Below are 27,212 nucleotides of genomic sequence, written 5' to 3'. Positions count from 1 at the left end.
GATGCCCTCAAAGAGGTTGAGGTAACATTTTTTTATAGCATTATTGACTCTGTTTTGGCATCTCTACAAGAAAGATTTGAAATTTTCACTCGGGTCAAAGCAAGATTTCAGCCAAGTTTAAGGAATGTCAAAAGAATCATTACAGAAACACTGCACATAGAAAATTCTGACACTGGGGGAAGCAGGTTCTGAGCTGGCTAAAAAAATGATAAACCTCTCAGAGTTGCCACCACTCACAACAGCTTTGGAAATGTTATTATTTCTTCATGACATCCACTTGCAAGAGTTGTACCCAAACCTTTTTATTGTTTTGCGCATTGCTGTAACACTTCTTGTGACCACTGCCTCTGCTGAGTGAAGTTTTTCTAAGATGAAGCTCATCAAAACATACTTGCTCTCCACTATGGTACACAAGCACTTGAGTGGACTGGCAATAATATTAATCAACTCTAAATTAGCAGAACATTATCATATGATGAGATTACTGATGACTTTGGTGCCAGAAAAAAAACAAGGCTGTCCCTTTGTAAATATTTGAAATAAGGAAAGCTCCTGCAGAAGACATGTCTGTTTCTTTTTATGTAAAGCATTATTTTATAGTGTAAAGACTTTCTTTATATATAAAATATATGTATATGTTTCCATGCATATTTTTGTGTATATTTTTCAATAATCATGCTTTATATAAGGATAGAGTGGAGCAGGTGATTGTTGTTTGGACAGCTAATTAAAACAGCTTAAATAGCTGCAGGTACGTGCTGAATAAATGCTATCTTTTGCCAAAAATGTCCTTCCTGTCACAAATCCTTCCTTGACAGGGTGGACATATGCATTGTTATTAACAGTTTATTTATTTATTTAATATTTTGTTAACTAGTTCATGTTTTTATGTTACAACACTTACACACATACTCCACTAGTAGATGCAATACATAAGTACACAATACAAACCTTTTGGCAATCTGTCTAGACAATCTGTTAAAGACCATGTAAAGGAACTTATTGACTGTTTGAAATAAAAATACAGCCTTAAGTGTTTGTACATTTACGTGAACATCTGTAAACTAATTATTTACCTCATTCTGAAAAACATTATTAAAAACTTATTAAGCCCTAAAAGCATACGAATGTGGGCCACTTTAGGCAGTTATGCTGTACGGGTTGTGTTCCTTCCGCCCAGACAAAATGAATTTGAGCCTGAAGTGGCCTACCTGTACAATGGCAAAGGGGGGCCAAAGATTCAAATTTATACATGGGCCATTTAAGGCAAAGATTTGGCACTTACGGAAAAATGTAATCTGAATGTGAGCCTAATGTGGCCCATGTGGAAAATGATAAATTTGGCCCAAATGATGGAGGACAAATGTGGGCCACAGATGGCCAAAATGTGGCAGTCATTAATTGGTAATCTAGGTCTAAATCTGAAGTGGCTCACAGGTGTAGGTGCAAATGTGGCCCAGTTATCTTAAGACATTGGCTAATGTGGTTGTGAGCCTAAAGCAGCCCAGAGAAGATAAGGCAAGTGTGGCCCCATTATTTTAAAACATATGTGGACCACTTTTGGCAAATATCCGGCACTGTAAACTCTGGTTAATGCAGCCATTAGGTTATAGTGGCCCAGAGAAGATATGGAAAATGTGGCCCAGTTATCCTAAAACAATTGTGGGTCACTTTGCCAAATATTCAGCACAGTAAGCTATGGCTAATGTGGCTGTGAGCCAAAAGCAGCCCAGAGAAAACATGGCAAATGTGGCCAAGTTATCTTAAAACATATGTGGACCACATGGACTAAAGTCACCATCATGGATAAAAGGGTTTGCTTTAGTTGGGCTCATAGCCCTGAACCTCTATATATAAATATTGTTTTTGGACTGCTGTAACGATTAAGAAATTTGCTTGAAAAGTTTATTCATTACAGCAAACAAACCAAGTAAAAAAAAACAATAAAATTCAGCAAGACGCAACCTGTGATGCACTAATATAATTCACTGATGTTATCCAATGTTAACCTATTATTCAAAATACCTAAATAACATAATTGCACATGTCAAAGTATTATGAAGGTTTATAAGCTAAAAAGTTCTATGGATCAACTTTTGCTCACAGAGACACCAATAATCAGTGTATGAACCTCAACAATGGTGACAATTAACAAAATGAACAAAACTCATAAACATCACAAACAGAATACTAAAAGTGACAAAATCAACAACGTCAACATAAACAGCAGAATCAAGAGCAAATAATGAAACTGGACCATCAATAAGCTATAGAATGTATTCATGCTGCAATGCATGCTGGGATGTTTGTTCTTTGCCACACTCAGCAAGTGTAAGGTGTAGGCCAGATCTGGACCAGAATAAAAGCAAATTGTGGCCCAGAACAGGGTCAGTTCTGGTTCATTTGGTTGATTTTCGGCTGATGTGTGTTTTTTTTTTTTTTTTTGGACTTATTTGTGTGGCCCATATCTGACAAACAGAGGCGAACTGCCCTAGAGCCATCATTCCATTCAGTATGTGGTCCAGATGTACGTGTCTGGTGTGGGCCGGATCTGTGCTAGAGTAAAAGCAAACTGTGGGCCAGAATAGGGCAGTTCTGGTTCATTTGGTTGAATTCTGGCTGACACGTGGAATGTCAATGGCTTAATTGTGGCCCATATCTGGCAAACAGGAGTGAACCGCCTTATTGCCATCATTCCAGGCGGTATGTGGGCCGGATTTATGCGTCTGATGTGGGCTGGATTTTTGAAAAAAATAAATAAATGGAGAAGGGCAAAATGCAAAGTGCTTTGTTACAGTAAGAGATATCACCTATTATTACCAGGCTCCTTCAGCCTACAATGTAAAGATTTACACATTCATTAGCAAATTTTGTTTAATTTGAAAAACAAAAATTGTTTATGTTGCTATTAATTTGTATATTTATGCAAATTTATTATAATTAGTGAAAACAGAAGTTGAATTCTTGAAAAGTTTAAAACCCTTTTATATTAACCCTTTAAGATTTCTTGTTGTAAATTGTCAAATGTTCCTCCATATTTACTCCACTAAAGCCCTTGTCGACCCTGTCATGCCAATGTCTACGCTGTCATCTTGATTTCAACCTTCATGTTCAACTTTTATGAAAATAAACTAATTAATTATAAACTCAGCAAAACATCTTGTGTTATTTCTTAACCAATATGGGCCAGTTAATATTATTTGAAAGTTTGACAAAATATGTTGGGTTTTATTATAAAAAGAATGTGCAACAATTGCATATTTTATAAATAAATAAACGTTTTGGCCATTATTTTATTATTATAAATAAACTTTTTCCATAATCTATAAAGTTGGGTTGGTAAAGGGACACATTACCTTTTTGAAAATATACATTTTATAATCGCATCAATGAAAATATACTTATACTATCAATTTGTCCACGACAGGGTTAATAGGGATAATGATCCAGATGTGAAGGCACATTTACACTGCATCATATGCTCTGAAGATTTCAAAATGGCAGATTAATTGAAAAAAATCAAAAGTACTTGGAGGGGCCACTAGGTGTCAGCATTTACCAGCAAACTGGCATAAGGCCAGAATAAGCATCTCTTAACATCATCCTCTCCAGCAAACTGCTGCGCTCCTCTTCACTCCAGTCTGAGAACATTTCAGATAAGAAAAAAACACATAATAAAGAAATCATTTTAACAGCACAATGTCATTTTGTGTTCAAAATTTAAATACATAAATAAAAAATCCTTTTTTTATTACACAGAGGCTCAGGGCAATTTCCTGGACTCACCACCAGGAAGTGGGGTATCTACGCTACTTCTCTCATCTCTTCCATCTTTGTTGGCTGGTTAGCTGGCCAGCCCATTTCCAAAATCACCCACATCAGTCCTTTTGCAAGTTTTTTTTCTCCAGCTAGCAATCGCCATGAGGTCATTGAGCTGTACCTATTTAACTTGCTGGGGAGTTAAATAGGAAAGTTGTTCTGGGGTATCCTAGCTGGCACAGCACAATCCTTGTGTGGATTGATCCAGGAATTTCGTGGCCTGGAGTCAGTTTTGTCTTGTGTCTTGTTTGGGTTCTACCTTATCTCCTGGCTCTGTGTGTTCTGTGTTGTAGGAGAAAACAGCTGATTTAACTGGGGTCCCAGTGGAGTATGCCGATTTCAGTCAAGCATTCAGCAGAACTTGAGTTGGGTTTCTCCCCCTTCATTGGCCATATGACAATGCTATCAACCTCCTCCTTGGCACTTCTCACCCAAGGGTTATTTACTTTTTGGTCCAAAGAGGCTATGGACAGGTATATTCAGGAATCACTTAATGCTGCTTCATATGTTCATCATCTTCACCTGTGGATGCAGGGAGCAGTCAATAACAGGTAACCCTTACCTCTTATGTCATCTGCGTCTGAGTTGTTGCAGGGAACTCGGGTCTTTACCAAGTTAGACCTCCACAGTGCTACCACTTAGTATGCATTCATAAGGGAAATAATTAGAAGACAGTCTAAGTACACCCTAGGACCCCGCTGTCTTTTAGTGCCTTGTTAACCATGTGCTAAAAGGCGTGGTAAACAAGTTTGTTTTATGTACCTGGATGACATTTTCATCTTTTCACCTTCTTGATAACCACACACTCAACATGTGCATCAGGTCCTTCAATGGCTTGACTACGTCGACTAGGCCGACTCTTGTATCACTGCAAAACCATATGAAAAATGAAACTGAGACCACAATCCAAACAGACAGCATCCCCATAACTAGTGAAGCTACTGCATATATACCTGCAAGAGGCAATCCACTGCACCCCCTGATGGTGTTCGAAAATCCTCACTTAAGTTTCAATGTCTCACTTAATGCTCACCGAGCCACACTGTAGATAAAAGTTAAAAAAGTGCATGTAATACCACTGAACCAGCTAACCATAGCACCACACAAACGGGTCCTACCTTTCAGACGGCGCCTTGGAGATGACGTCTATCCCCCCAAGGAAACAGAGACGCGCATAGTGCGGTGTCAAAGCAGTCTTTTATACACCCCGAATACCCTAATTGAAGGATCCACCCACAATATACTTAATACTGGACAGTCGCATCAACACCATATGGATCCAGGAGAACAACTGTGTAAACTTGACCAAAAATCGAACACCCTCTGTGACCACATTCATAAGTTTCTGGACATTGGTAATGATTCAGACCTCCCAGGAATTATCCTCATTCACTTGTGCAGTCAACAGCTGGACCTGCTGGCTGTGGAGCTTGCCACACACAAAATAGCCATCAGCGCTTAATCACAGCCAGAGTCGCTGATGCAGCTGCCAGAGTTACCACTGTTACCGTTAGAGCTGCCAGGGTCGATACTGCCACCACCAGAGCTGCTAGAGCCATTGATGACACTGCCAGAGTAGAGCCATTGGCACTGTACAATCTATCTGAATTCCCCAAATGGCATGCGCCAGATCCCTCTGAATACCCCAAATGGCAGGCACCAGATCCCTCTGAATTGCACAAATGTGGGTGCCAGATTTACCCAAATCGCACAAAAAATCAGAGCTTCCATCCAAGTCCCACAAGGGACTACCAGAGCCTTGGGACACTCCACTGTCACCTGAGCTCCAAGAGTGGTTGCTGTAATCACCAGAGCTACAACTACAAGAACTTTTTATGCAGCTTCCTGATCCTACAATGTCTCCTCTCCCAGAGCCACCTGATCCACCAGGGTTGTTTGAATCACTGGTGCATTCTGAACCTGAGCCTCCTGACCCACTGAAATTGTCTGACTCACCAGTACCTACTGAACCAGTTAGACCTTCAGCCCAGATAACAAAAGAGTGTCACCGAAATGATTGTCAATCAGCAGAAGTGTATCAGCCAGAGCCAGATTATTATTATTATTAATTATTACCATATACTGCATTGGTTCAATAAGTTAAATTAGTCTCTAACATCTACATAGTACGTATGTGGCTTAGGTAAGCGAAAAAACAGTTTTATACCCTCATTTATTAATCTATATAATGTCCCTAGAAGGTCCAGGGACCATGAATATAAACCCATCAGAGTTGACCTGTTTTGCTCATAAAATCTGTTGTGGATAAAGACTAAATTATAAATAAACTTGACAACAGAGACAGACAGAAATGTATTTTGTTGTATTTCTAAGCTATAATGTCACAAACAATACAGGCAAGACTTAACAGTCTTTTTTACAATTGCTATGACACTTTTTTCAATACATTTAACAAGTTTCCTAAACTCTTAACACGGTTAGCACAACATCCGTCTTCGTGGGCTATACAATTAACACATTTCTTGTTGCTTTGACACAAAATGCATCCAGTTAACACAAATTTAAAATGCTTGAAATGCTTCTTTTACACACAAACTCAACCAAAACCAAAACTATGTAATTTCGCAGTCAAATTTACCAATGCTTTCACCCAGTATGTCAGAACAGATAACATCATGTTCTAAACAGAACCTATATAGGCTAAAGCCAAAGTAAACAGCTTTTCATATTGTCAATTTAAACACAAATATATTCCCTGTATGTATGTGTATATATATATATATATATATATATATATATATATATATATATATATATATATATATATATATATATATATATATATATTTCCATGGCTTCAAAGACTCCCACTTGTTTATTGTGTGTCAGCATTGTCTTCTGAGGTGCAAAATTTATTAATTAAAAAAAAGATTCACGCAGCTTCTTGTGCCGCAGTAAATTCAGTTTTTTACGTTGATATTTGGTGCCAGTTAATCAGGAAGTGAAAATTTTGTTCTTTTTGATTCAATGCATGGAAACTCTGCTTTATTAGCATATCTTTTATGCAATATTCCAATTTTGCACATAAATTTAATTAATATTTTTTTGTTGGAAACAGCTATTGCCTACATTTCAGTCACACAAAGAACAACGTCACATACGAGAATGGCCTGTCCTTTTTTAATTAAACAATTAGCCTAAATTTACTGTCCTTTGACATGTACTGTAACTAGATTAATGGAATAATTTATTCATTTATTAATTTTCTTGTCGGCTTAGTCCCTTTATTAACCTGAGGTCACCACAGCGGAATGAACCACCAACTTATCCAGCACGTTTTTTACACAGCGGATGCTCTTCCAGCTGCAACCCATCTATGGGAAACATCCACACACACTCATTCACACATACACTCATACACTACGAACAATTTAGCCTACCCAATTCACCTGTTCCACATGTCTTTGGACTGTGGGGGAAACCGGAGCACCCGGAGGAAACCCATGCGAATGCAGGGAGAACATGCAAACTCCACACAGAAACGCCAACTGAGCCAAGCCTCGACCCAGCGACCTTCTTACTGTGAGGCGACAGCACTACCTACTGTGCCACTGCATCATTGGAATCATGGCATCACCGCATTACTGCATCATGGAATTATTATACGTTCTAAAGCAATTTTTTTAGATCTGCTTACATTCTTAATGTCATATCAACCTCTATCACTTGATAGAAGCAGGGACTCAAGTGCACTTTAAATCTAATAAAACTGATCAATGTGTACAAAAGTGGAAACGTGTGTTAAAAGTTTATAAACGTCATTACATAACTTTTTTTTATTATACTAATATATTTAAATAGTTTAGAAAATTACGCATTAACTTAAGCTGTTTTCCCATGCTAACTGTCTGTTTCACAGATGCAGTGGTGTTGCTTTTTAAAATATATGGTCATATTTGCTATATCTTTGCACAAGCATATCAAGTTCAGCTGGAGAAAGAAATGCTGATCTCTTTTTTACAGATGTTGCCATGCTCACTCATAATATCTGCACTCCATTGTTAATACCTTTATATACTCACAGTGTGTGCGCCTAACTCAGTTGGTCTACTCAGAGTTGTTTGACCTAACTCAGATCAGCTATTCTGAAATCGAAAACTCTTGAGTCTTTAATCTCTCAGTCTCAATAAATCAACTTAAGAGTTTAAACTCTGAGTTGGTTGAATCTCCTTACTGAAACAGGCCACAGGTGTGGATGTTGAAAAATCTGTTTTAAAAAGATTGACAATTATGACTGGTTTTGTGGTGCAGGGTCATATATTATCTGTCTTTCATTTTATTAAAATCAGTAGAACATTCAAGAAGATTTTTTTTAATTCTGAAACTGGGTCCTTGGTGCCAGTAGCCATTTTTAGCGTTTCATTAATTACAGAGGATCACAGATTCAGTTAAAACCTTATGAATAAAAAAGCTTACTTGAATATTACAGAACTGAGGATGAGCAAAGTCAAATACTTGTTTTACATTTCTTTTCTGGAGCATGGTATGTACTTTGAATGGTTTCTTCCGGGTGCTCCAGTTTTCCCCGCAGTCCAAAGATGTGCAAAAGGTGAATTGAAAAAACTAATCTGGCGTAGTGTAGGAGTATGAAGTGTGTGTGAATGAGGGTAGAGTGTTTCTCAGTACTGGTTTGCGGCTGCGTATAGTTGGAGGTTCATTCTGCTGTGATGACCTCTGAAACAGTGACTAAGCCAAAGCAAAATGAATATTCTTATTCATTTGAAGAATTTTTAGCATTCTAGACTTCAGTGTCCCGTGATTCTTAAGAATTTATTGGAATGATTTTACTATAGTTTACTGTTTAACATTATAGATTACTGATTTACTTCATTTTTCAGACTAATGAATGGAGCCTTGAGCTTGAGATTTATAACCATTCACTAATTCTATAAAACATATTCATAATTTGAATATGCATGGTTCAGAATAAAAAAAAGTAAAATTAATATGAAACAAAATAAACCTAAAATACAGCTTTATACATTTAAGAAATTACTTGGTCTGAAAATTCTGAAATCTGTATTTACACACAACAACAAAGAGGAAAGCAGACATGTGATGAGAATTTCAACTTTATTTTTATTTTTTGCAAATAACACTAAAAATGTTTACAAAAGCATTGTAGAAAGTTTGTGCAGTGTAAATTATCAAAACTAAAAAAATTATATATTTATATATTTGAAATGATTTTGCACCTAACATGACATAGGGATTGTCACTCTCAGCAGCAGCAAAACAAAAAGAAAAAAAAAGAAGAAAAAAAAATGCAATGCATCTCAAGAGGACATTGTGAGATATTCAGTGTTTTAAGACCACCCTCAAAGATGTAATGCAGAATTTTGTTTGTAATTGAAAAAACTGTACACAGCTTAAACATGTTGCTACTAAAGCAAGTGAAATAAACAACAATGGCATGGCACTAAAAGTTCATTCCTGAAGGAGGGCATCATTCATCTAAGAAAAAAAAGATTAGATTGCAAATGGAAATTTCCCTTGTACCCAACATGGCACTATGGCAATCTATCCATAAGGAACTCAAAGACACTCAGCCTTCCCTTTGTTTTTCCAGTTGGACAAACAGTGTTGACCATTTGAGCTGTATAACAGGAGATCACTGCACATCATAGGCTCACACCCAACACATACAACATAGGCCTTTTGTCATCAAAGTTTTTACAAAGCACATACATCATTCCTTCTTGAATTTAGAACAATATTCACTTGGTACTACATAAGGTTTTTTTTGTTTGTTTTAAATAAAGCGAAATGTCCTTGATGACCCCATTTTATAATATTCCAAAATAATACAAAAAAAAATAAATGAAAAAGACTAAAAAATAAGTCATAAATTCAGAAAATGCACAAATATATACATAAATATTTGTCTGTCTGATTACAAAACCTTTTTACTTCATTATAAAATTTGCTTTTTACATATTGTATTGCTGTGTAAATACATAATACTGAGAGTTTCTTTGCACACTGTGGCAACTTTTTATTTTCTCTGCGTTATTAAACATTATGAACTCACATAATACACTAAGGAAAATATTTTCAGATTTTTTTTTATTTACTTAATTGCCCTTGTAAGCAATGAGGTTCTAATGCTTGTGTAAATGGTAAAATCAACGGCACTACAGCTGTGAGGAAAGCAAACAAACCAGTTATCTACCAACCCAGTGTAATCTTTGGTCAAGCGCACAGGGGCAAAAGTCACTATAAAGGAATCTGGACAGAAAACTGTACAGAAATGGCTCAGGTTAACAAATCGTTCATACTAAACTCACGTTACATTTAACCACCTTATAACTCAATGGTCCAGTGTGTCTTTGTCAGTCTCAGAACTGAAAAGACCATTTTGATGTAAATGCATATACTAATTTGGCTGAAAAATGTGTTACTCGCTGAGAGTCAATGTAATGGACTAGTAAACTCCACAAAAACTTGAACAACTTTCCCTCAGTTTTTAGTTTAGCTGCATAAGACACTGCAAATGCTGTGTTTCCAGTTTAAAACTAAATCTTTAGGATAAGCAAAATCATGGCACAGGCAAATACGCAACAATGTGCACTGCAAGCCACCAAAACCGTGGTCACAGTAGGTAACAGATGATTTACATAAAGTAACAAAGGTCGATCATTCCAGAATTTTCCACCAAAACTGGAATAATTTAGAGATCCATACATACACAAAAGTTATGTCAACTTCAGACGGAATCATCCATTTGGACAACATGTGATCACTCATCCTTAGTAATATTTTGTGAAGTATGCAGTTAATACATCCTGTTCTAGTTGACTTAAAACATGGCCTCAATTCATTTAAGGCGACGAACATCAAGGACAAAAAAGCAATAGACACAAGTAGTGATTCAAGTGCTAGGTCTTTCACCCACAGAGGGTTATTATAAATTGGACTTGCACAGAAAAGAATTGTGCAAAACTTTACTGCTCAAAACTCGCTGACCTTTAACCCCTTCTGCTACGATTAGACCATGGGATCTGCATACTATATTTGTGCTCTCACTATCACAGAACAGACGTGTTTCGTTGGCAATTCATCTAGTTCCACCTGCCAATGCCATGCAGCAGAACCGCATTATGTTCTTAAGTATTTGTAAGGCAGAATTATTCAAGTCTCACTTGTGAGTGTTGTTTGTTCATTATAAAATACTAAGCGATTTATGCAATACAATGACTTTCTGACCTTTTGTAACAGCTGAAATGTTTCTGACATCCCAATGAATGTACTTCAGACACTGTGAAATGGAAAGGACTGTCACTATTTTTTTCCACTTGCTGTCACACTGTGTCGTTTAAACAGTGAGCCAACAGAGCAGTTCACCACAATGTGACAAAAGCATGCAAGCACCGACATGCTTGCTGAAATACTCACATATAATTACAAACACACTCATATGTGCAATCTCTCTCTTTCACACACACACACACACACACACACACACACACACACAAAAGTCCTGGATAAGACCCAGTTTTTGTAAGCATATTAGACCTTTTAGCTCCCTAATACTCTAGAGGTGAGAAATCAACAGTTTGCATTTGTCTGCTCATTATCAAAGGGTTTGACATATGAAGAGATGTGTTAGTTCAAGGTCTGCCTGTGCTGACCAGTATACAGTAGTGTGAGAAGAGATTTGAAACACTTTAAGAGCACAGGCGGTCCCAGTATTTCCACCCATCCAGAACACTCATGCTCAGAGGGTGTACGACTCTGTGAACATGCAATGCATATTTGTGTTTTCAAAAAGGCAAGAGTGTGTTTCAGGCCTCTGAGGAATAGGCAACGGAAGCCTCTGGAAACCCAGAGTTGGTTCTACAAAACTGAATTGGGTGCTTTGATATGGCAGTTTGAGAAGGCCATGCTCAAGGAAACAAACAAACACAAAAGAAAAAAGTCTTTAGTAAAATGCGTGACCCTCAGCCAAAGGTGGTGACTGGCCCCCAAAGAAGACTGCTGCGATGAAAAGTAAAACACATTAAAAAATGGTGAGAATAGACATAATGTCCTCAGGCGAAAGTTCATCGGTCATCTTCATCAACACTTTTGTGCCTCCACTGGTGACATGGCAATATATGATCCATTCCTCAATGGCTGATTGTTGCGGTTCTCTGGTGAATCCTCTGCTTGGTTGCTCACTTGGGTATAAGCAGTTTCATCTTTTGTTGTCTATGCAGAACATACAGGAACAGTGTTAAAACCATACAGTATGTAGCTACAAATATTATAAAACGCTATACATCATGATGGCCATGCAGAAGCAGCAATAAAACAAAGATTTACATTCTTTTAAAACAACAAACAAGGACATTATAATGAAACTATTTCACTAAAGAGCATTACAGAACAGGCAAATCTGAATATAATGACAGCAAAATATATAAAATATATATGTGTGTGTGTGTGTGTGTATAAGGGAAAAATTAAGACTTACAGCAAAAGAATGAAAAGCTTCAGTAAAATCAATACGTTTTACTTCATTCTGAAGTGGAACAAAAAAAAAGGGGAGGAAAATGTTACTAGAAATCAAAACATAACAGCAATATGCATCATTGGCAGACTGATGAAATAAATGCTATAAAATAACTCTTGAATATTAGTACATAAATGAACAAAAACATATTCCTTGTTAAAGCAATAGGCTGACCAAGGCAATTCAACTGATAATTACAATATGTTGCAAAGAAAATGGTATATTATAATACAGGAACCCAAGTCATAAAATAATGTGTGCACTAAAACACATGCATACCCTCATGCAGATTGGTCTCAAAGCTAGAATCTTCCATTAGAGCAAGCGACAAGTATAATAGAATGCACAAAACAAGATGAATTTTGAAAGTTCCCGATCCTCAACAGACAGCAATGGTCTAGACATGTTCAAAAGCAGTCCACGTGTTTCAATTAGAATATTATGAAGCAACCACAAGATTTTTGTGCACACATAAAACAAAAAGAAAGATTTTCTTCTTCTCAGTGTGAATATAAGGCACGCATTCTCCAGCACTGTGAACTGGTGTATACCCCAGATGTCCAAGCACAACTTCCTGTTTGAAACAAAGCCTTGGCACGTCTGAGGTATTTGTCAGTAACACGGCCGAGCATGACATGCACAAAGAGCATCATTTAATAAAGAAAAGTTATTATTTCTGTTTTATGTGCATTTAAAAGGTATTCTGGAACCTTGATAATATTCTGATTGTTGGTTTGTTTTGAGGATGCTTTTTGTCAAAACCATTGCTGAATATTCAGATTTTATCTTTCACATCTTAATTTGTGTCGGTGGATTGGAATAGCACGAGGTTGATTCATTTGAACCATTTTAATTTTAGGGTGAACTAATTATTTAAGCCAAGTGCGAGTATGGTTGATAGAATTGTAAAAACCTTCTAGTCTTTTCCAATCTGCAAAATAATCTTCTAAATCTGCAAAATAATCTTCTAAATAATATTAACTCGCACCATTAATATTGTTTTTATGTGCAAAACAACAATTGTTGAGCTATAAGTGAAATAAGCTCTTGCTCTCTCTCTCTCTATGTGTATATATATATATATATTATATGTATTTTTACCTTTCTCTGGCGGTTTCTGCAGACGAGGAATATAAGGACTACAAGTAAAATCACCCCCAATGCCAAAATGATGACTGGAAAGTTGGATACCACTGTTACAATTAACAGGAGCATCCTCATCTGGGCTGCAGACTCATCATCAATAGTTGCTGTCTGGAAAAATGTAAAAAGTATAAAAAGAAATGAGGTGTGAAGCAAACTTTCTGAAACAATGCAACAAAAATTAACTAGGCCCACTTAAGTAATAAGATAGTGTTAAATGAGCGCTGATCTTTCAATTGTATGCTTTTACTCTACAGAGACTGGTAAACGGTATACCTTTCAATCTGGGTGAATAACCAATTCAAACCTGCCCACTCTGTAATACTGTCCTTACTAATTATCCCAAGCCATTGCAACACCCACCGCACTAAAGATCTAGTTTCTAATGTTTGAATTGAAACCATATTGTCTAAATTAACGCATGTTACCAACTATAGGGACCTACAAACCAAAATACAAAAAATAAAAATAAAAACAGATGTAATGAAAAATATACAGTTCACATGTCCTTGGTATTGTCTGGTCCCTACCTAAAACAGTTTTGTTTTTTATTACGCTAATTGAGATGTTTAACAGATCACATTTTAAAGTAAAGTTTTTGCATTTTTCTTCTTACTTTTCAAGTCCTTATTTTTGACCTTTTACAGTTTGACAAAAAATAAAAAGTATATAATTCGCATTTTATTGGTTAAACTTTGCTTCCCTGTTTTCATCTCTAGTGTAAAGCAACAAGGTTTACTCTATTTTATCAATGTTCACTTGCTTCAAAAGATTCTGACCGTGCTACTGCAGTAAACAGAAAACCTACGAACCTACGATGAATCAAGGAAAACTCACCTCATTGACATACATAATGGGGAAAATAGTCTCATTGAGAAATTTTGTGTTACTGAAAAGGAAAAAGAACTCAATTAGTTTTTAGTTTAATTTCAAAACATTTTAAATTATTTTAGTGAAGCATTTTACTCACGGGAAGCCACGCACTCTCTTCAGTATGATATTGAGTTGAGCTCTCTTACAAGCTCGAATAGGAACCCCTGTGGTCTGGAGAAAAAAAGAGACAATTTACAATTAAATATTAACCAACATTTGCTTACATTAAACACAGACTTTAATTATATCAACCCAAAATAAGTCCATCACACCAACTTAATGAGTAAATTCTCCAATACAACATACTAAACCAACTATTAATGGGATTGTAGGGAAAGTTTAGTGGGTTTGATTTCACATTCATTGTGGTTGAGTGGGAATTACCCTATTCTTACACAACTACTTGTTACTTTCAGATTAAAAAGCACAAACACAGAGCACTGCTGTAAATTTAAAATTTAAATCCCAAAACACCCGCAATGCTTACCGGGTTGATGTCGAGGTATGTTTCATGTTCCTCCTCATTTGGATTCATCCCTTCAATGGCATTGATGTACCTCTCATCAGCTTGGTAGAAATGAGGGAATGACACAACAATGGGTGCACCTGTAGGGAAAGGGAAATAGAAAAACACATTAGTTCCTTTATTTAGATTAGTCGACAATCACATCAGCACCTATCTAGGAAAGCTCTTAATCATCATCTTTATTGAATGATCATAAAGACAATTGGCTGGCCATAAAGATAATGAAATCATTAAAGTAATTTCAATTTTTTTTTTCTGCTGATCAAACAAGGCTAGTAAGTCAGATTAAAACCGCAAGTGTGCAATTACATAACACATTAAAGTAACAAATAAATACTTTGTTTATTGTTAATGAGTACTCCTCATTTACAAAAGGAATTATATTCTCAATGAATATATCAACTTTTTAATGCAATAAACAATTTTTAATTTAAATTAAAATTTAAAATTTAATTAAACTTTATTGAATAGTTCTATTAAAATATGAGTTTAGTCACCCAACATAGTTGGGTATAGAAAAATACTTTACATTAAAATTTAAATTTAAAAAAAAGTTAGTGCAAACACAAAATACAAAAAGCCAACTAAATTATAAATCTTTTATGTTTCTCTTGATTTTTTCTGTTTATTAAAATTGTATTGAATGTTTTCCATCAACACAAATTGAACATAAGTACCTTACTAGGTTAAAAAACGTAAATAAAAGACAAATATCATCATAATCCTTATCTTTCTCCAAAATTGTCACATTTGAGAGATGCAGAACTATAAAAATAAAACACTGCAAACGTGCAATATGGGAGATGTGGAAGATGCTTTTATCCCCATGTGAATTTTCAGCCCTGTAACTTGAACTTGCACAAAAGACGCAATTAAATCTAATTCTGCGCATTTGTGGCAAACACAATGCGGATTCAAAGTCATTTGCGCCTCCCAGTTTGCATTGATTAGAAGCAAAATACATGAATACTAGAATTTACTTTTGGTGTGAATGATATGCTCTAGCAGGCCTCAAGTTTGACACTCTAAAACAGGCATGTCCAAACTACGGCCCGCGGGCCATCTGCGGCCCGCAATCAGTTTTGTGGCGGCCCGCGAGGCTTTTTATAAATATCAATAGAATCTGGCCCGCTATATAAAAATGAACATAATTCAATAAATAACCACCGGGTGTCGCTAATACATGCATTCAATTAAGCAGCAGTTCTTGTTATGATCGATCGATCGATCGATCGATCGATCGATCGATCGATCGATCTATCGATCTATCTATCTATCTATCTATCTATCTATCTATCTATCTATCTATCTATCTACACAGTTGAAGTCTGAATTATTAGCCCCTCTTTGATTTATTTCTTCTTTTTTAAATATTTCCCAAATGATGTTTAACAGAGCAAGAACATTTTTACCGTATGTCTGATAATATTTTTTCTTTTGGAGAAAGACTTGTTTTATTTCGGCTAGATTAAAAAGCGGTTTAAATTTTTTTATGAACCATTTTAAGGTCAAAATTATTAGCCCCTTAAGTCTTCAGAACAAACCATTGTTATAAAATAACTTGCCTAATTACCTTAACTTAACTAGTTAACTTGATTAACCTAGTTAAGCCTTTATATGTCACTTTAAGCTGTATAGAAGTGTCTTAAAAATATCTAGTCAAATATTATTTACTGTCATCATGGCAAAGATAAAATAAATCAGTTATTAGAAATGAGTTACTAAAACTAATATGTTTAGAAATGTGTGGAAAAAAAATCTTCTCTCCGTTAAACAGAAATTGGGGAAAAAATAAACGGGGGCTAATAATTTAGGGGGGCTAACAATTCTGACTTCAACTGTATTTATATATATATATATATATAAATATATATATATATATATATATATATATATATATATATATATATATATATATATATATATATATATATACATATATATATACATACATGTGTCTGTGTGATGTATGTAAAATTTGGCCCGCGACAACGTTTGTTTTTTTGCATCTGGCCCTCGGCCTAAAAAGTTTGGACACCCCTGCTCTAAAACAACCATTATGAACTGCCATGAATTCCAGAAGAAATTATGACTATTCAAACAATGTGCAAATTTCACCAGCTGGTTCATATATCATGTCATAAATGCAAAAGTTTACAATAGTTAAATAATAATATTAGCCTACTAGTTTATGGCGGAAGCAATAGAGGCTAATCTCTCAGATGACACGTACAGCAAATAAAGTGCTTCAGTCATAAAAATCACACTAAAAGTTATTCATTAAGCACTGAACCCTGATTTCCCTTTCATAGTCCAAGAGTGAGCAAACAAAAGCAGAGCGATTTAATTTGAACTTAGGTGAAGAGGCCAGAGACCAGTAATGGGAAACCAAAAAAAAATCTATACTATTTACACACCCTTGGTTTGACTGAATATCAGTCTGAACCAGCTTTACGGGGCACCAAAATCTTTACCACACTTGGATTGCTGTACCAAAATAGATAATTTTTTTTTTTTTAAAGCTTCCCTCTTTTCCCATTTAATTCAGGGAAAGACTTCTTCCCACATCTTTCCCACTGTAAAAACTGTTGCTTAGGTAAGGTGTGACCCAGAACTGATTTACCTTGACGACAGACGCTGACTTTGAGGACTCCTTTTCCTAGACAGTCTCCAGCAGGCACGCAGAAGCCAGCATTTGCCGGGTTCTCATCTGGAGGAGCTAGTACATCTGAAGGAGGAGCGAAGCGGAAGGCTGGGATGCCCTTCACTTCCATGTCCCTCACGTAACCCAAATGGATAGATCTAAATCCAATAAAGATGGTAAATAACCATATGCATGTTACTAATTAAAATTTTAAATTGATAAGTGGAATCGAAATCAATATAATTCCAACAAATTATAAAGCAAATTAAAAGCTTTGCGTACCGGCAGAGATCAGCAGCAAAGATGTAGAGGAGCTCTTTTCTGGACAGGAAGGTATGGAAGACACTGCCATCAGTACCATTGATCATGTTGCTCTGGTTAGATGACCACCAATTCATCTGACTGCAAATGAAAAAAAAAAAATTACAAAACGTGATTAGAGCATTCCCATTAAAGATGTGAAAATCTTAATCGTTATGCTTTTTTTCTCCATAAATTTTATGCAAAGAAAAGCCTTACTAATGTGCTAGTTGCAAATTGAATTTAAATTAAAGTAATAATTGCAAATAAGCTGTCTATAACAATATTTCAAATGATAAAAAAAAATTAAAAATAAAAAAAAAGATTGAAATATGAAGATAATTCAAATGAAACATGGATATGCTGCCCTGTACATGTTAAATGTACAAAATAACAAGGTATCATACTACATTTGACTACATTTTAAATCATTACTAACTTTTAAACAAGCTAACAAACACACTTAATTAGTACTTTGGGGCAGCACTAGAGTCTTTTAATAATATGCAATCAAATGATTACATTTCTCATCTTTGACCCCCATGATAATCTTTATTTTTAAAGTGATATAAAATGAATTACCGGGATATACATATGAGGGTTTCTGCAGGTTATACAAGTGTAAATTTGACTTTTTAATACCAATTAAATATCGTAAGGGGGAAAAATCCTAGGGAAAACAATACAGCAATATTTCTTGTAATAATGTCACATACAGATTAATATTTATAACAATATTTTAAAGTAAAAATAAAATGAATAAATTAACAATGAATTCACTTTGAAATGAAACATGAGTGAGCAATCCTCATAAAATTAATGCCATGATCATGTGAATTTAAGACTCGCTGGAAACCCTGCGATATATTTATCAATATATAAGGTAGATTTAAATACCATCTAATGGACAGTTCATATTTTCTACACGCAAAAGTACACGCAAATCTGATTTAAAATGGTGTTTACTGAATATGGGTCATCTGTGTAGAACTGGAAAGCTTTTCTTAGACTTTACAATTTGACTTATCTAACATGCAGTGCTAGTAAGCTGTGTGTTTAACCCAATTTTTCAAGGTAGAAAAGCCAATGCCAAGTACAGTAAGTGTGCAAGAACTCACTATGACAGTAAAAAAAAAATGCAGAAACACTGTACCTGATGCCGTTCCACGTGTCAATCTTGCCATAGTTCATGTAATTCTTCTCTCCAGTGTGGAAGACAAATTCACCTTCATGGGTTCCATTTTTCTATAGTCAGAAAGGAATTGTAATTAAATAAATAAATAATAAAAAACTTAGAATAAAGACATCTGAGTGAGATAAGAATAATGATGACAAGAAGGTAGGTTGACTGGCTGACATGTGCAGAGAGAAAGACAAAATAATTCTTTTGTGCAGTTTAATCTTGCTAATTTAGGCTACAGACCTGATATTTATGATCGCACAAACAGAGCATATTTAATATCAGTCATAAATATAACACATATATTAAAGCTGCAAGCAGCGTTGAAAGGAACCTCACACCCGGGCTCACCACTGCCCATTTCTATCAATAGTGCATAGGTGGCACTGTCATTTTGCGACACCCAAACCTGTCACTTTAAAACCTTTAACAAACGTAAATTTTTATCACGTCTGGTGTGTGCAAAGTTTTGTACGTTTTTGAGCACATTTAGACCCTCAAAAATGTGATTTATTCTGGAGAAGAAAAAAAAAGAATAAACGGAGCAATTCCAATAGGGCCTATGCACCGTTGGTGCTCGGTACCTAATAATAATAATAATAATAATAAAAACAGAACAACTCCAATAGCGCCTATGCACCGTTTGCATTGGTTGCACAAATATATGACCCATTTTGACTGACTTCTTACATTGTACATGAGGCCAAAATGCTCATCCACTTCTGGTCTCATGGCGTGGAGTTTGGTCAGAAGTGGATCTTTGAAACCCCACAGGATCTCATGAACTGTACGATTCATAAACAGGCCCATGCCCATGGACCCCATATACATAGATACAGCTGTCCTCACAAAGAAGGAGTAGGAGTTTAACTCATTCATCACTGCCTAAAAAAAAAAAAGAGAGAGAGAGAGAGAGAGAGAGAGAGAGAGAGAGAGAGAGAGAGAGACAGAGAGAGAGACAGAGAGAGAGAGACAGAGAGAGAGAGAGAGAGACAGAGAGAGAGAGAGAGAGAGAGAGAGAGACAGAGAGAGAGAGAGAGAGAGAGAAATAATGCAGAACTAATTCTTAGCATTTGGGTGAAGCATAATCTTTTTTAGCAACAGACATAATAAATGTAAAAGCAAAAATATACTTGTGATTACAGAAGCAGGCAAACAAAATTCTTCTTACAATCATTGGAATATTAACGGTTGTCACACGGTCAACCTCAGGATCTCCAGCTGACATGTTGCGAAGAAACACAAAGCTCTTGGGATTTGTGGCAAAAATCTTTGTCCCATTCTCAAGATAAGTCACATTTTCTCTTGGTCGATATTCCCTAAGATAGAGAGAAAATAGGATTAAATTTAAAAATATATATTTTCTATCAGAATTTATTTTGACAGGCCTTATCAACTCAAAAGACTAAGTTTCTGGAGTGTGGAATTGGGAAATATTACTTTGAAAATTTTTAGATGTCTAGCCAAATAAACTGGACACTGTAAATTGAGAATAGAGAAAACAACAAATCTGGCTCAAAAGTATTTATCTAAAAATGATATATGAGGTCCTGAATATCTCAAAGAATCAATAACTAATATTTGGCCAAAACTATTGCCTACTGTAAAGGTGACCCCACAAACATCAAAATATTGTCCTTCATCGCCGGTAAAATAACCAGCCTTTCAGAAAACTTAATATTATTCAGCCAGATTTAGGTTAATAACACAACTAAACTGTGGCCAGTTTTACATATAAAAATACTCCCTAGCCTTAACTCACCACAAATGAAATCAAGAAAATGAAACTAAGGAAAAAAATCTGATGCTCAAGGTACAATTTTTAAAATAATTACTTATTTTAAAAATGCAGCAGATATATAAGAGGTTTGTGATACAACAGTTATGTGAGGCATGAATTAAATCCTTATTTTCCATGGAGCCAAACAAATCGTCCAACCGCACAGCTGTGTAGTGGACCAGCATGGAGAGAGAGAAAAAATATAATTTTTATATTATTTGTATCTTATTTTTCATGTATTTTATGTTGATCAGTGATCTACAAAAACAAACAAAAGCAAATAACATTTGAAGAGAAGTAACTGGATCATGACAAGGTCTGCTATGCTTCCGCAACCAACAAAAACAAATATTGCAGCTGTTGGACAACAATGTACTTTTCAGGCTTTTTAGGGGATGATGTAGGTGTTTAGATCGCAATTATGCAGATTATTTATAAGAATAGTGTCTATTTTAAAACATTTAGAATTTCTGAGATTCAGCGCGTCGGCTGTCATTGCAGATGGTCCTCGCTGCAGCCCACAGCTTGATGACGTACTTGACTAGGTTCACTATGTGGTAGACGATCGCCTACTCCTCCCCTACCCTAAACCCATCTGTTACAGTAGTATATGCTTTACCTTAGTGGATGGTACAATGTCCTCTACGTATTGGACCTGGTCCAGTACGTCATTGTGATTGCAGACTGCAGCGAAGACATCTTGTGTCATTGAGCAGAGCAAAGAAATTGATGGTTGATGTTCCGCCACAAGATGGTGACAGAGACTCCATAATACACACACATCTATGTATTTATTTCATAATTATTTTGGGGTTAATTTTTCTACTTTTTTCAGCTGAGAGAAACACTGAATGTTAATAAATGAAGGAAATCTCTGCTATTGCATTTTTTTGTTTTGTTTTGTTTTGTTTGTTTTGGCCATAGTATTGGTTTAGAATTAGCATCATGATATTTTATTAAGGTATCATATGAAAGTAAAAATTTTTGTATTGTTACAATATAACAGAAAGCACTGGTCAGAAAACAAACATTTAATTCAGGCCAGAATTATGAAAATGAAGAACTGCTTTTGTCAGTCACCTGTAGGTATATGGCCCCATCTGAGTAACTTTGGCCTTTTCCTTCCCCGCCAAGAACTCATCGGGATTGGTAACATTGAAGAAGAAATACTGCATGTAAACAGGAGGTGGTGGATTTATCCATCCATCCAATACTCTGCTGTTCTCAGCCAGCGTGATCTCCTGTAACCAAACACAGACATAGATAAACTCGCCATCTAAGCTGAATTTTATTGTAAATTAGGGAAGAAAGAACACAAAAGCTGAGTGCCTTCCAGTTAGATGCTGACTAAGTTTCAGGTGAAAGGTCAATGACTATGATAGAAATACAGCAGACATGAAGTTAACTGAGAGCTGGGATGATTTGGGGTTAAAAAAAGAGGAAAGACCTCAGCAGACAGTCAAGCTGATTCAATTACAGAAGAGGAAGAAAAACATCAACATCAGCGCATCCATGGCATTGGAGCAGCACAAACAAACATTTCTTTGGTATTTGAACTTTCCATCAAAAAGTACGTTCAGCGTTTCTACTTCTCACATCTTGTGTCGTTACTGGACTTTAGAGAACAACTAAGAGAGAAAAATAATACTGATGACTAGTTTACAATTGTGTAAAGTAGCTCAAAAAGGTAACTTGTGACAAACCAAGAAAAGTTTTTTTTACTAAAGAATGTTGCTTTGAAATGCAGATAACACTATCAGGAATCAAAAGCCATGACTTCAGCAGTGTTTCAGAGCACTAACTTCAAAACAACACTGAGCCCTTTTGCTTATAAGAGCTGTGCCTTCAGGGAGTAATGATTCGCTAGAATAACTAACCAGATGGATAAAGATGGGCCTTAAAGAGATCCAAAAAGTTGTTTACCCACAATTTAATCACCCTCAAGTTGTTCAAAACTTTGAGTTTCTTTCTTCAGCTCCTCTATTTTACCAAATGCGAAACTTGTAACTTATGACTTACATAGTAAAAGGAAAACCTTATACTATGGGGTCAATGGTTAAAGGTTTCTTGCTTTATTTAAAATATATTTTCCGTTCAACAGAAGAAAATCAAACAGGTTTAGAATAAGTAAAGTATGAGTAAATAATGACAGTATTTTAGGTTAAGTGAATGATCACATTTAGAGGTAAAACAGTTTTTTTTTTTTATAAATTATTACAACATGCCACAATCTTTCAATCCAAAAGGTTTTAAACACAAAACTGCATTTATTCACACTATTGGAGTCTAGTGAATGACACAAAAATGAGTTCAGGTCAGATCATCTAACTAAGAGTTAAATGTAAGTTATAAATGGCATGTCTGTCATAAGGAGTAGCCCTATGCTTTACCACAACATCAGAATAGAGAAACAAATCTAAATCTATTCAACTTGTTCAACCATGTGTACTGAAATCAGGCTAAAGCTGTTCTTTTGAGTAAGATCATGTTGCATCACACCCATTGACTCTTTTTTCTAATCTTTCAGGGATTCTTGTATGCTTTGTCAAGACATTTTCTGTATTCCACACAAAAAAAAGCGAACAATGAAACATGCTGAAAACTAAATTGTTTTTCAGAGATTCATTTAGAACATTACTACGTGTTTTAAAATAAATCACACACAAGATATCCAGAGGTTAAACAATAATCCTTGAAAACTGCCTTTGAAGGTTCTAATGGACATCAACCCATGTCAAAACATTTTCAAAGCCTTGATTGAGCAACAGAAGTCAAGGTAGAACAACACACACACAAAATAAATTAGTCCTTTACACACATGATTAAATATCAGTGTTGTCTGCATATGGTATAATATTGGATAGCTTTTTGACACTGCCAGGAACAGTTTAAAAATTAATTATGTGCTAACAAGAATTCAACAAAAACATAAATTCATAAGATGGCTGCTTTCAGTTTGGCTAAACCTTCACTAAAAGCAGCAATTAAAAGAAGATTTAACTGCCAGGAGACATACAACGCTTAACAGAATAACTGCCTCTGAGCAACAGTCACATACACTAACTCCTTAAACAGGTCACCCCACTCCACGCCCTTTGAGGCAAAGTGGGTTTTATATTCACACATTCAAACTTTCTCCTAAATAATATTAATAATTAAATTTATAAAGTCATATTAGCAGCCATTGACTGTCAAAGAACAGCATTGTTCACAGTAAAATAAATAGTGCTAATGTTGTTTTGAAGTCATACGTAGTTTTAGGCCGAATAATGAAAGTGTCATGATAAACAATAGAGTATGTCACAAGTTGTCACTGAATGAATGTGCGACTGATAAAACCACAATTACCTCAACTCCACGCCCTAAGTTACTTAAAACACGCATACAACCTGAGGGTTCAAAAAACGGTGTCTACACTTAGCCTGACTCCACACTAACATACGTCTCAGTCAGTCAAGAGAGTTTGAACATGAAGCTTCAAATGCACTGCAAAGTAACTTCTCCCAAAGACCACCAAATCCACAAACTCGTGATTTCCAGAATAAGAGTATCACATTGGTTAAAAATACTGAGGGAGGAGGTCAGAATTCCAAGTATTTTTTCCCCAAGGAGAACAGACCACACCGAGACCCTCCCCCACAAACACACATAGCACACATCCCCCTGCCATATTTATACGCTCTCTCTCATACACATAATATATATATATATATATATATATATATATATATATATATATATATATATATATATATATATATATATATATATATATATATATTCCGCAATATGATGGGCTTCGGTCACACAAAACAACCAGCACACTTTAGTCTGGTTTACTAACAAACCCGTGATTTGATCATGTTAATGTAATAACCATATATATTTTTCACTATCTGCACGGCAAGAAAGGGCCATTAAACTGCTAACGTAAAAAGCCGGTGTCCCCTGTACGTAACATGATTGTGTAGTCGGTGTCTCAGTTTGAATGAACAACTTGTCTTTCTGGTAAAAAAGAGAACTATTTCAAGGATCGTCTTATGATAGATAAATGACAAGATTTAGCTTGTGATATGATTTCGCAATGTTAGCAGTGTCAGCGTAATGTTAAAGCTTAAACACAGAACACCTCATTTAGACAGCACTACCGTACCATTACTGAACCACCTTAAAAGTCGATTTGAAAAGCAAAGCAAAAGCGTTGTACCGTTACATGATTAAACAGGTTTAACATTGACACTTCTTTCCAGAAAAGACTTACCTTTTTTATCCGTTCTTGGATCATTGTTTGGAAGACTTGAGCCAGCAGAAGGGCGATTCCCAAAATTAGCAAATGAGCGCACACAATCCCTGTGGCGTAAATAGTACAAGATCTTCTAGTCATTTTTAATCGTTTTAAACTGGCCTGTTTGTATAAAAATAAAAAAATACAATTTTTTGTCTCTAATTCAGAACTTCTACCACAGAATGTCCTAGTATGTTTCCTTTTTCCTGATAGTCTCACAGCTTGAATCGTTTTCCTCTATCTATCATTAGGACGTCGGCAATGATGTGCGATTAACGGGAGTATTTCTCGGATGCTCAGATAAGAGACTATCAGCTCTAACGTAAAGGGAGCAGAGGTCTTTTCCTCCCTCACTACATTTAAATGAGACAGTCACGCATGAGAAACCACTTTTTGGAGCGAGGGGCGTGTTAAACCGCCCTCTTAGCTGAGGTCACGATTTAAAGGGGTTTTCAAGACGAATGTTTAGGCAAGCCATAAGTAAATAAGTTAGCATAGTTTTACCGTTCTGCTTCAAATGTAATGGTTAATGCGTGTTTTTACGGATCAGAGCATATTTTTTCATATTTCATCATTTTTAAACTGCTAAGACTTTGTGTTGCGTTTATGTTACGCTTGATTTCCGGATATTCGTTTAATTTGGGCGGTTCGTGAAGTTTTTTTGTTTGAATACAAGTACAGTTATATGCTAAATTGTCATACAAACAACAACAAAAAAACTGCGTTGACAAACGTAAGAGAACAGTCATGACTGCTCAGCATGGCGTTTAATGTTTGTACAGTCATTAGCTTTGAGACCGTTAGGTTTTCGCGTTCCGCTATATCCTGTCGTGTCTCCTTAAATCATTAGTGAATGAACATGAATAATGGGCGGCTCACTAGGAAAGCAATGATTGTCGCATTGCTTTTGTCCGATGAGCTCGCGATTCTATTGGGTGACGTCGTCCCGGACCACCGTTGTAAGACCACCCCCGTACGGCCTTGATTGGTCGACGGCTCAGAAGCGCGATGCCGAATTTGATCGACTGATTTCGGGGCGGAGTTTATTTAAAGGGAGATTCCAATTCTGAAGCACATTCTCATGCTGGTCTCATTCAGCACGCAAATTTGACGAAGACGGGTTTGTGTTTTCTTCCCCCTCATCACTGTAATATACAAGTCTATGTGAGACTGGAAACATAATTTCTGATATAGCCTGTTTAAAGGGACGGTCCAACCAAAAAGGAGTTTCTAGCCTCAAGTGATTCTAATACTTTTGATATGTCTTTTTTGTTGAACTTAAAAAAGAAAAAAGTAGTTACTTTGAAAAAAAAAAAAAAAAAAAAAACTATTTTAAAAATCCGTGAGTTACATTGACACTGAACACAGATACCCAACATTTTTAAAAAAATAATTGTTTAAACACTTTTATGTCCAAGAGAAGAAAGAAACACTAAACAGATTTGTGACAAGTTAACCCACTTGGTGAGTAGTGGTTAATAAATGATGAACAAATTTTCAGTTTTGGGTGAACTTACAGCAGCTAAATACATACAATGTTTGAGAATCTTTATGAGTTTCCTTTTTTTTGTTGTTGTTGTTAGACACAAATTTTAAAATGGGCTTGGAGGTTGAAAGAATATTGGTAACATTTAGCCATTGACATAGGGATAGACAGACTAATGTTACCACATTTCAGTTTGCTTAGGATGCTTAAAATTATTTGGGTCAACAATTGTGTGTGAAGTGCACTCACTCACAGTGAACAAAAACTAATGAGTACACATATCAGAAGGAAAAAAAAGAATTGTCCTGAGAGCACCATGTTTCACAACCTATAACTTGGGCCTGTGAAACTGTACAATAAAATTATAAAGATTTATGACTTCACCCTAAATGTACTGACACTAGTACTGTTGGGAACTTACTTGTATAAGTCAACAAGTTAAAAGGTAACTGTATGTTAAATTCAATGAATGGCAGTTATGCAAAACTTTTTTGAATACTCAAAGTGGGTTAATGTGACATTTATCAAAGCTCTCTTGGGGGTTAAGGATGCTCAGGCCAGAAAGCATCTGTGTAAATAAGACAAGTGAAAACAAACCGTCATAAGCATTAGGAGGCAAACAAGAGTGTTCTAACAGGAACATATTTAATGAATGGTCCAC

General features: G+C 35.7%; 1 protein-coding gene across 3 annotated transcripts; it reads right to left on the bottom strand.

The window, feature by feature from the left end:
• Positions 1–8,894: 8,894 nt before the first annotated feature.
• scarb2a (scavenger receptor class B, member 2a) lies at positions 8,895–25,429 on the bottom strand. 3 transcript variants are annotated; one of them, XM_087251177.1, is made up of 13 exons: positions 24,170–24,426; positions 21,861–22,021; positions 20,172–20,319; positions 19,691–19,885; positions 18,974–19,065; positions 17,803–17,922; positions 17,500–17,678; positions 14,838–14,956; positions 14,448–14,521; positions 14,315–14,366; positions 13,436–13,588; positions 12,296–12,343; positions 8,895–12,030 (listed from the first exon to the last, which is right to left on the bottom strand). In XM_087251177.1, exons 1-13 carry the CDS (start codon positions 24,218–24,220, stop codon positions 11,899–11,901), a joined length of 1,524 nt encoding a protein of 507 aa, XP_087107303.1. In that variant the 5' UTR covers positions 24,221–24,426; the 3' UTR covers positions 8,895–11,898.
• Between the last annotated feature and the right edge of the window lie 1,783 nt (positions 25,430–27,212).

Source organism: Danio rerio, chromosome 5, assembly GCF_052040795.2.
Source record: "Danio rerio strain M-AB ecotype USA chromosome 5, GRCz13ab, whole genome shotgun sequence".
NCBI classification, from domain to species: domain Eukaryota; kingdom Metazoa; phylum Chordata; class Actinopteri; order Cypriniformes; family Danionidae; genus Danio; species Danio rerio.
The sequence above is the reverse complement of the archived record's forward strand: the minus strand, read 5'-3'. Positions and strand labels throughout refer to the sequence as shown.